The 12165-nt window shown below is 37.2% G+C and overlaps 2 protein-coding genes across 2 annotated transcripts in view; both read right to left on the reverse strand.

Moving 5' to 3' along the window:
• Positions 1 to 12165, reverse strand: part of LOC112043181 (prolactin-releasing peptide receptor-like) — a 97592-nt gene that overhangs the window by 55153 nt on the left and 30274 nt on the right. The window lies entirely within an intron of this gene.
• Positions 6745 to 9904, reverse strand: LOC128198807 (uncharacterized). Its single transcript, XM_052885891.1, has 2 exons — positions 9709 to 9904; positions 6745 to 9462 (listed from the first exon to the last, which is right to left on the reverse strand). The coding sequence occupies exon 2, from the start codon at positions 9457 to 9459 to the stop codon at positions 7402 to 7404; it is 2058 nt and encodes a 685-aa protein (XP_052741851.1). The 5' UTR covers positions 9460 to 9462; positions 9709 to 9904; the 3' UTR covers positions 6745 to 7401.

The raw sequence follows: 12165 nt of genomic DNA on the forward strand, positions 1-12165 counted from the left end.
CCTATAGCTTCAATAAAGGCAAGTTATATGTATACTTAGTTGACAAACTATCGTAGAATACTATAGTTCTACACATATCTGTAGTAGCCACATTCTGTAATGCAGATTCAACTGACCTTTTAAGTTCACATACCTACTTTAGTGAACATGTTTTTAAATCAATTTAATTGCTCTCAAACAACCGGTAGCAAGTAAACCACCTAACTGAAACATGGACGATCTTGTATCTTATTTAGCAAATAGTAAAATGGATTTAAACAACACTTTCGTAACATCCAGACATACTGTCGCAATATTCTCTTTTATCCTTTGTATGACAGAAGAATACACGATTTAACTCTTCTTTTTTCATTTTCGATTTCAGATCACTTGATAAATTCTAACGACTTCATAATTCTGTGATCTAAAACTGATTCTACATTTCGCTGTGATACATAGAAATCAGTTAGCTATATGTAATAAAGTATTTATTAGTAGTAGAGGTTAAGTCAGCCTGCTTCGCGGTCAGTAATTGCTGGTTGGCTATTTCTATTTTGTTAGAGGCTAATATTATTAGCGACTCTTGGTGGTTGTTAATATTGCTGGTAGCTTTCGGCCGCAGGTGATTTCAAATTTGGTCTCTAGATCTTCCGATTGGCTGATGCAATTGAAAGCTGAAAATACTTTCATAGATTTTTATAAGCGACAGTCTAGGCCAACTGTTTCCAAGTCTGATACTGTTGTTAATTTATTTGATCCTATAACTTGATTATTAATGATTATAAATTAAATTTTAGTATATTTAAAGTTGAAAGCTCCCAAAGTGGACTTATGTTTGGGTAAGGCGTATCTTATAATATGTAATTACTACTATAATTACTATTTGTTCCACCCTCTGATTTAATGTATATCAAATCAGAAGAAGTATTTAATTGTTGTTTAATTATTCTACTAATAAAAGATTATTATTTTCGCACATTAAATATAATAAATTGTATTTATAAAACATGTGCTGCCCCAATGTTACCTACACTTTTAAATTACATGATTTTTGAGATTCAAATTATTATTTTTATAAATACAATTAATTCTGTCTTTCTCACATTGACGTTCTTCACCACCAGGCGATAACAAACACGTCTCAATCAATTAAGCTTCGAATTTACGGTTCAGTTATTTAATAGCAGCGTTTTTCCTGAAATAAAACGCATATTAAATTACTAACCTAAATTCGAAGCTTAAGATAATTTCTGCCTGTTGATTTTCAACGCAATGAGCTAGATGTTCGAACCATTGTTCGACCAGCTGCCTGGTAGGTGAAGTGAGGGGGATGTGCGAAAGAGAGGCATATAGACACGTAGAAAGAGAAGGGAAACACACGCGAAAGGACGAGTGCTATCTCAATCAATTAAGCTTCGAATTTAGGTTAGTAATTTAATATGCGTTTTATTTCAGGAAAAACGCTGCTATTAAAAAGCGTGGGAGGTCTAAGCTCCATATCCCGTATCTTAAAAGGAGGGAGACCTGGTCCTTCAGTAGGTCGTAAAAAGGGGGGGAAATTAATGACCCTCATTTTACCACGGGAACGGGAAATACACGGTTAGAACGCTAGTTTTCCCATAAAATCGAAAAGGCATTCAAATATATTATTTCTGATGTTCCTATGTATTTTAACAGCCTCCGTGGCGCAGTGGATTTACAAGACGGAGGTCCTGGGTTCGATCCCCGGATGGGCTGATTGAGGTTTTCTTAATTAGTCCAGGCTTCGGCCGTGGCTAGTTACCAAGTGATTTTCCGTTCCGATACGACGTGGTCTAGAAACCGAAAGGGGTGTGGATTTTCATCCAACAATTTAGTTTGCTTGCATCTTAGATGCATCATAACGTACCATCAGTTAAGATTGTAGTAAAGAGCTAACTTGTACAGAATAAAGAAAGACCTATTCTGTGAATTCAGTGGAAGAAGAGTGCATTTTCATTTCATTTCATACAAAATGAATGTAAGTAAAAGTTGCACAGACTGACATTAAAACCCTTATGAAATACAGCTGCATTGCCCCTGGGCTTTTGAAAACTTTAGACGCTTTAGACGCTTTAAATCTGCCGACAAAATAGTCGTCAGATTTAAAGTTACTTTGTGAGTACTATTTTTAAATATTGGATAGAAGCAGGCGTTACTTTGCGGAAGTTCATCATGATTATATAATGATTTATTTATTTTGCTATCATCCGCGAAAATTCGGCGAACCCATGCGACAACGTCACCCAGGTCCGACTAAATACTCTCTACGTACGTTTCACCCCGAAGGCCAATAGTAAATGACGCTGGCCCAATGCGGATTGGCAGACTTCAAATACGCAGAGAATTAAGAAAATTACATATATTTACCAAGTTTTATTAATTGTTTTATCATGGTCGTAGAAAAAGTATTGTATGCCACTGCACATAATTAGAGATTGTAGCACTCGTGTTACAGACAGTGGGATAATAGTAGGTATATTATATATTGATTAGTACATTATAAAAATTTTACCCTACAAATATTATTCCTTTGATAAATTTTATGATACCTACGCGTAAGTGAATGTCATTTGACTGGACCGTTCTAGCGTTTCAGTTGAAAAACTCTGTCTCCGAGAGATGGATGAGGGTCATTCATCAACTATTGTGTCAGATTTCAGTTTCATGAAATATTATAATACTAGTGGATGTCTCTCAGTTTCACCCGGATATTTCCATTTTTCGTAGAAATATGAGAATAGTATATAGTTAATGTTATTCCTTATGACATCAGCTATATGCCAATTAACGTTCCGTCAAAGTTCGTTCATTCTTTTCATAGATAAACCGGAACAAACAGACAAACAAAATTTCTAAAATTTATTTTTTGAAATAACTACCCTATTACACCTACTTGTAGAAAAAATCTATTAAAAAAAGAATTTTCAATTTCATTTATTTGTACCTACAGATTTCCCGCATTCGGAGCTCGTCGACTGTACATAGTTGTTTATTTTTTTTTGTAGGACATGAAAAAGTAGATTTAGTTTTCGTACTTTTAAAAGCACTTCCTGGATTTAATTTACAATACGTGATACAAATGCAGCTAGTTTGCATTGAAAGCGGAACATGAAATAAAGATATGGAAATTTCATTGCAAATGTGCAGCTTTGTTTAAATTAAATTCATTTTCACAAACACGCTTCATTGACTTTTATTTATAAAGAAGAAAATGAAAAGGAAATATTAAAATAATATTTGGATTATTAAAGTAAATTAAAATATCGTACAGTTTTTAAAACAAACCAATTCTTGTATGTTCTTGCATACGTACCTATATTTTTATAGCTCGGAAATGGGACAGACGTTTTTGATAAATTTTGTATCTAAGTAAGTTTTAATTTATGAAAGTGTTTACATAGATTTTTCAGAAACCGTAATAAAAAAAGATTTTTTTTAAATAAATTCAAAGCAATATGTACTGCTCATTCCTACTCCAAGCACTGATTTTCCCCTTCATGTAAGAGGAAATGGGAATACTATAACATAGAAATAAAAGAGTATTTACCATGGTCAATATAATCCGCCGTCTTTGATAGCTCGCCATATTGGATTTTGAATGACGTCACTAAACAAACATTGCCACAAAAACTAAACATGTAAAATTACAGCTCAATCTAGTTTTCTGATCGGATTAGCTGTTTTTAAATTTAGTTGGTTTTAACATAAAACAAAAAGCGTAAAATTCTAATATATTAGAAACTGCTTTTTCAAGAATTGACCCCTTAAAATGGGTCAATTCTTAAAAAAACTGATAGTTTTTCTTTATATTTTTTCTGTCTACAAGATTTTGTTGTTCGTAGAATAGGGTCATGCTTTATGTCGCGTAAAACCGGACGAAATGTGTTTCAGAAGTGCTGAATCTTCGCACTTGTGTTTTATTACCTTTTTAGATATATGGGTCGAAGCTCATGAGGGCGCCCCGTCACACCAGCTCCGCGTCGTTTCGTGCCTTGTATATCTATGGACCTCACTATCTCAAGTTTATCAGCAAGGCGCGGCCCGAGTGGCTCTAGTGAGCTGTGACCTTAAAAGTGTACTCATATCGAGTGATCCATCAAAGCCCTTTCGAAGCACATCAAAATAACAGCTAAGGCCTTTTTTAACGACTGGCTATTTTCAATGTGTTTAGGTTTCAAATTGGATTTAAGGATTTTTATTTCTGTTTAGTTTTACGGCGTCTGTCAAGTGTTTATTGGTATTATTAAATAAGTAATCAGAAGGGTGGTACCAGTGGCGAAGTATAGAATTTAGATCAAGGTAAGCCGTCCCAAAGAAAAGGAAATTCATACAAAGTGATACAAACTCCGGTTTCCATATATCCATATATATGTAATAAATATTACAACAATGAATATGTATGGATTTTTAAAAGGTAACCCGCCGGGAATCGGTTTGCTTGGACTTTTCGCCACTGGTGTGTACATTTTTATATTGTTTAATTAGTTACTCACCACGCTGTTTTATTGTGGATTGGTGCGCTCAGGAGCTCATAACTCGTACATAGATAAAATAACACCACTCAGACTAGAAATTTTGATTGAAAAGAGAGAAGCTTAATCAAAAAGCCCGAGAACTCGAGCTATAGGACCTTCATAATCAATAATTCATTTTTAATTTTGTCATCATTATCAACCTTAATTCAGCTCACTGTTGAGCACGGGTCCACCACGGATTTGTGGATTGGCATACTTCACACGCGTAGAGAATTAAGACAATTCTCAGTTATAACTGTTTTCTCACGATGTTTTTCCTTCACCGTTTGATTTAATTTCTTAAAATAAACTTTTACTGAAAAGTTGTATGTGCATGCCCCGGACCGGATTCAAACCTAACCCTCCGAATCGAAGGCAGAGGTAAAGTCTTTTTTTTCTTTTTTTTTTATTCTTTACAAGTTAGCCCTTGACTACAGTCTCACCTGATGGTAAGATGCAGTCTAAGATGGAAGCGGGCTAACTTGTAAGGAGGAGGATGAAAATCCACACCCCTTTCTGTTTCTACACGGCATCGTACTGGAACGTTAAATCGCTTGGCGGTACGTCTTTGCCGGTAGGGTGGTAACTAGCTACGGCCGAATCCTCCCACCAGCCAAAGTCTACTGGGCTATCACGGCTATTATGTGTATACGAAAACCAATTTAAATATATTAAGTACCATATTTAATTACAGGCTCTATTAGATTTTAGCTAGCTCCTCTAGCATGTTGCTAAGAGCTTCTAAAAGAGACAAAGCTTATTATGTCCGTTACACAATCCGTGTACACGTCGCGTAAGCTTCCCTTTCTGTCCCATAACAAATAGAACAACGCCGGGATATTTCTGGATAACAACAAAGCTTCCATTACGCAAACCAATGTTACCGGCGCAGAACGAAGTACAATACTCCGCACAAAATGGCCTCGATTCAAAACAATGGATATCTATGGTTGTGTGTTTGCCTCGTTGATCCAGTGGTCCTCGGTTCGACACCTGGGTCAGCTGTAATATAGCTCTACAAGACGTGACGGGTAGCAACGGCAGTGATTGAAACATTATTTTGTCGTAGAGGAAACACCTCGAGCAGGTCCCAGGACTTGTGACCTTGGGTGTAGGGTTGAGGGATCCCTTTAGAATGCATAAACAATCACCTCCCCTGGCCAACATGTTGCATGTTGCACAAAATCATTAACGCGACTAGCAGTGTGACGGTGTCCACGCTGCCTAACAAACAACTGAGCTCATATCATCAATGTCCAACCGTCTGAGCTATGGCTACCATGTAAGCCCGATACCATCTTATACTGCATCGTCACTTAACATCAGGTGAGATCGTAGTCAAGGACTGAGTGAAAAATAAAATAATAAATAAATAAATAAATATAAAATAATTTCGTTTAGCTACTGTTATTCCAATTAATCAAAACGAAGACTGCCGACCTGACCTTGTCACTAATTATGAAAATGGCAGTAATTATTAATTTCGGCCTTCAAAATAGGTTAATCTTTTAAATGGTTACCAAAGGAGCCATAATGTGCAATTATTACGTGTCCCTCGACCTCAATAATTACCTGTCAACATGACTATGGAGCTTAAATGGCAAATTGCTCTGCATACTGTGACAATTATTGGAGGTTAATTATTCTGTAATAATATTATACAAAATTATTAAATGGCAATTTTAATATGAAAAGCTTGGAGAGTACAGGCTTGAATTTACCGTTATGTTTGTACTCGTACAATGATATTTAAATAAAAACATTCCTTTACAAAAACGAACGCTATGTTTTTATTGTTTGGACAATGGACATGATATGAATTTTATTTTTTTCTCCCCAACCGTATACTGAAAATATCTCGTTGTAGTAGCCTGTGTAGTTACGTAATAAGAAGTCCCAAGTTCAGGTCCTGGTTTGGCTTCTAAATATTTCTCAATTAACAAAGAACTTCTAAGTAGCAGTTTGGATTTGGGAGGTTTACGTTTAAGTTAATCCGTCGGTCTTGGTTATTATCATCAAAATTAGACCGTTAGTGTTAAACATAACCAACCCGCATTAAAACGTGGGGGTAAAGGTTCAATTTGGTCATGATAAAATAATCTTAGGAATTAGGTAGATTTTACTCAGTAAAATGTAACTTTAAAAGCTTTTAGGGATCGTTAATAATAATTTTTATCTGTTATGAGAGTAGATAACAGTAAGCTTTTCCAATTGTAATAGGTAGGGGAAGGTGAGGTATAATGATCCCCTTAAGGGAAAAACTCAACTGTGGCTAAAGTGTAAGGCAAAATCGCAAGATTTCTATTGTTGAAGGTAGTAAATTTACTTTACTTTGTAACTGTTTACTTATTTTTTATTATTTAATTAGTATTCTTTTGTATTAGAGTTTCTTGCAAAAGTTAAGTAAAGGATCATTTTATACACACCTATGTATAAAATGATCCCTGGGGTAGGGGTAAAATAATCCCAGGGATCATTTTATACCTCAAGTTGATAAATATCAACGAAATAAAACAGCTGTTTAATTTAGTCATAATTATGTATTGTGCATAACAATTTCAGTATGTAAGCAAGTTACACAAAACTTTTGCAGTCTTCTAGTTTCATTAGAGATCTTTTTTTTTGTAATTATCTACTACTCAGTCAACAAAACTTAACATTAAACATTGCAACAAACTTTTAAAAGGTTTAAACAATCAACAAAGTCAAGCAATAAGTAAACAAATAAACGTAGTCAAGCAATAAGTAAACAAATAAACTCTTCTGAATAAAAAAACAAATAGGCTTATTTCTATCAAAGGTGTTTTTATCAATGTCATAAATCAATAGAAAAATCAACTCTTTATTAAAAAATAATTATTTTCTTGTCAAGAATTTAGAAATAGACCTATAGCCTTAAATTTTTTTTCACATTATGAAATTGATTACTAGAAAGGCAAATATCGCAAGTAAAGTCGCCTTCATCGTCACTATCTATTCCCGCACAAGCTTCATGTCCCCATTTAAGACACATAACGCACCTAATCCACCCTTCGCCTTTGTTGTCTTTGGAGTAGCTTTCAGTACAGAAGAGGCATTCGGTATCACTCTCCTCTTCTGAAGAATCTGATCTGTTTTGCTTTTTTTTGCCTTTTCCCTTTCCGCTTCTTTTTCCTTTCCCGACTCCTTTTCCTTTCCCACCACATTTAAATTTATCGTTCTGTTTGTTGGTTACCGTTTTTTTATTTTTTTTTTGTTCTATAGCTGTTTTCTTTTTGACTTCCTCTTCAAGGTATTTTTTATAGGGTGTGCTGGTCAGTACTGACGTGTCTACTCTTATTCGTCTAGCAGTCGCCCTTTTTCCAACTATCTTTGGTATTGGCCGTACTTCCCTCGGTGTAACAACACCAAAAGATGTGGATGGAAGACCAACAGCCAAGGTTAGAGGTAATCTTTCAGAAGATGCAGATGCTGAGGTGTTTTCCGGGAAGGACGAAGGTTGCCGCAATGACAGTGGTGTTCGTGGAGATTTTTCAATTATTATTGGAGTCGAAGTTTCAATTGGAGACAGCTGAGGTGTTATATGAAGGGGTTCTTGGATATCAACTTGTAAAGATTGTAGTGTTTCAGTTTCTGGATTACTCGCTTGAGGAGAAGGTGCTTGCATGGTTTCTGCTAATGGAGGACTTGACGTCCCTGGGACCAGAATAGGTGGTTCTACCGTGTCATTGTCAACATCCATTTCAGTCGTTTCAGCAGCAATAAAGTCCACATTAGTGAAAATGTCTGGATTGAATGGATATATTCCTGTTTTGCTGAATCCATTCATACTATTCAGTGGTACTGCTGCTTTTAAATAGGCCTCTGTAAAAATTTTCGTTATTTGGAACACGGTTACGACTCTCCCAGGATTGTTATTCATCCACTTCTCTAACGCTTGGTTATGATAAACGCTTAGCGGATACATGACTCCAACGTCCAAGGGTTGGAGTTTATGGGTACAATGAGGCGGCAGGCATAGAATAGTGACGTGATTATCCCTGGCCTTTAATACCACATTCAAATTTTTTGTGTGAGATAAATGACCATCCAATATCAAAAGAGCCGGATCTTCTGCTGTCGGTTTGGCATGAATTAAGAAGTGATCGAACCACTGAGAAAACACATCTAATTTCATCCAACCCGATGGATTGCATGCAAATATAGCGCCTGGAGGTGCGCCATCCATTAGTTCTATTTTCATCCGGACTCTGCGGAAGATCAACATTGGAGGAACAAAAGTTCCAGAAGCTGAGGTACAAATCACTGCGGTTGTTGTTTCACCTCTCTCAGCTGAAGTCACTCGCGCTACTTGTTTACGGCCTGTTTGTGCAAATACTCTCGAATTTTTTGTTGGGACAGTGCATAAACTCGTCTCGTCAACATTAAATATCCGATGGGGTGGAAAATAATGTTTTTCTAGCACGTTTTTCAAAGTTGAAAAAAAAATATCCACTACAGGCTTATTAAAAGCTCGCGCTCGAGCAGAAGACGTTGATTCTGGGGCACGCATCGTAATGTCCGGATGCCTACGTCTAAATCCACGAAGCCATTCAAGTCCAGCTTTTCCTTTTGCTTCAGAAAATGGATGCGGTAAATTATTTCTCTCTGCCAGTTGGAAAGCTAAGGTTAAAACATCCTGTGTGGTCAGTCCGTACATTCTAGATTCCATGTCTTTAATGTAATCAACAAGTTCTTGTTCTTGTTCTAGGTTAAACACTGTTTTTTTGCCACCTAACTTTTTAACGGAGCCTACAGCAATTTTATTTTTTCCTTTGGCTCTTCTTTTTAATGCCATCACAGGGACCTTAAACTCTCTACTTGCAGTTTTGTAAGGCATACCATCTCTGACGGCATCTAATGCCTTTTGCATTTGTTCTTCAGGCCAATTTTGGCGATTAGTTTTGCGGATATAAATTCTCGGCATGATCTGTAAAACCAAAAAATTATAATGGGGTAAAATGATTCCAGGGATCATTTTAAACACGCAGAAAGGGATCATTTCGCCCCAAACATTGAATTCCAAAATATCGATCAAAACATTAACCTTCAAATGCCGCGTACGGCGATCAAATATCTTAAATATTAGCTGACTGCTATTAATACCCGTAAATAAAACAACATTTCAATAAATACGAACATGTAAAAAGTAATGAAAGTTCAAAAACAGGCTTACCTTAGATCAGAGCCACACTTTTTAATTATTTTTTGATAAAATCACGCCAAGCGCTTGCACCGCCATGACACTTGGGGAGGCAACTGGCAGAGGCTCGGGAAACATGTTTCATGCTCATTTGGATAGATGGCACTAGTTATCTTTGCTTTACGGAGGGGGATCATTTGACCTCCAGGGATCGTATTACCTCACCTTCCCCTACCTATTGCCGAATTTCTAACTGCAGTTTCAAAGTTTGAACGACTACTTCGCAAAGAACTGTTACTATCTAGAATATTAGATAGCGAGCTTATAACTTAAAAGAACTTTTTAGTTGATAATTTTAGCCTGCATTTAAAATACGAGTCATCATCATTATCAGCCGATGGACGTTCACTGCTGGATAAAGGCCTCTTTCATGGACTTCCAAAACACAACGGTCTCGAGCCGCCAGTATACACCGGCTCCCTGCAACCAGCATGATGTCCTCAGTCCACCTAGGGAAGGTCGACCAACGCTGCGCTCTCCGGTGCAGGGTCGCTTTTCTAGCACCTTGAGACCCCAACGTCCATCGGCTCTTCGAACGATGTGGCCTGCCCATTGCCACTTCGTCGTCGTCAGTGACTTTTGGTTCGTCTGCGGATTTTCTCATTTCGGATTGGAATCACGTAGATAAAGTCCAAGCATAACTCGCTCCATCATCCGCTGAGTGACTTTGATCCTCCTTATAAGGCTAGTTAGCGACCAAGTTTCGGGGCCGTACGTCATCACTGGCAACACGCACTGTTCAAAGACATTCGTCTTCAGGCACTGAGTAATTTAGGACGCAAAGGTGTCGCGGAGTTTCGCGAACCCTGCCCAGTCGAGCGTTATTCAGCGGTTCACCTCTTTCTCGAAATTGGATCTAATTTACTGGACTTGAACAATACGTGTATAATTATGTAATTATCAGCCATCATTATCAGCTGCAGGACGTCCACTGCTGGACATAGGCTTCCTGTAAGGGCTTTCAATGCCGCCAGCTGCTCACCATCGATCCACCTAGTGGGAGGGTTGACCGACCCTGCCACTTACAAGAATCAAACCAAGGACTTTGTAATCCTAAAACACGTAGGATAGGAACTACACCAAAGAGGCAAGAGATATTCACTTTACAATGGACAATTGCTTTCTCCTTATAGAAAATAGCCAAATAACTAATTTTATTTTCCACTATCCATGATGAACCTCCGCAAAGTAAAGCCACGTTGTATTCCACATTTTTATTATTTTTATGAAATCACAAAGAGTTTTCAAACCATTAAATTCATTGTGTGACTTTTCAATAGCGCTTGAAATACTGGTTTAAAACTGGAAATATCGTGTCAACAAAAGGTACATTACTCCGGTATTCCTCTATTGTGAAATCTCTTTTATTCGCCACGAGGGATGGAATCAAAGTAAATATTATTATAGCATCGGCTCCCCGCAGAGCATCACGTATAAAATGTAATAGCTGAGGTCTTTGAAGACACCTAACTCAATAAAATACTATTAAACGGCACTTGTCTTAAGCCACGGCGAGGTGAAATTTAATTTTCTGCGGTGAATTACTTAGCTTGGCACTTTTATAACTTGGCTATGCAATAAAACACAGCATTTCCAATGTAGTTAAGTCTCTTACGTGAATAGCAATAGGTATTTAAATAGAATATAATAGAAAACATTATTCAAATATATATAAAATTTAAATTAGTTTGGTCAAAAATTTTTGAAGGTCAAAATAATGATAAGTGGAGCTTGAGCCCAAGGAAAAAATATTTATTCGTAACCATTAATCATACTGATCAAACCATAAGCCTGGCTAAAGTGATTTATATTCTGTGGCTCAAACTTTGTGTATATGATATTCATGGTGAGTCGGAAAAACTATGAACGAAACGTAATGGTGACACGTTTTTCTTCCAAGCCACTTTCCAGACATCGGTGTATCCAATAACAAATATGCCCCTTCAAACTTAACTAACAGAGTTACCGCCTGACAACTTGATTAGTTACTACATTTAGGTACCTACCTACATACTAATATTATCCGAGACTTGGTCCCTAACTATGGGCCTCGTGAGAATGCTCAGAGTCACACATCGGGCGATGAAACGAGCTACGCTCGGAGTATCTCTGATTGATCGAACCAAAAATAAGGAGCGAAAGACCAAAGTCACCGACATAGCTCAACGAGCCTCAATGCTGAAGTGGCAATGAGCGGGGCTCATAGTCCGAAAAGCCGGTGGACGTTAGGTTCCCAAGGTGCTGGGATGGCGACCCTGCACTAGAAAGTGTTGGTCGACCAGGTGGACTGACGATTCGCTGCATGCAGGCAGCTCAGTATCATGATGTTTGGAAGTCCCTACAAAAGGCCTATGTCCTGCAGTGGACGTCCATCGGCTGATATGATGATGATGATAACTAATATTATAAAGAGGTAAAATTTGTGAGGTT

This window comes from Bicyclus anynana, chromosome 15 (genome assembly GCF_947172395.1).
Source record: "Bicyclus anynana chromosome 15, ilBicAnyn1.1, whole genome shotgun sequence".
Classification (NCBI taxonomy): Eukaryota; Metazoa; Arthropoda; class Insecta; order Lepidoptera; family Nymphalidae; genus Bicyclus; species Bicyclus anynana.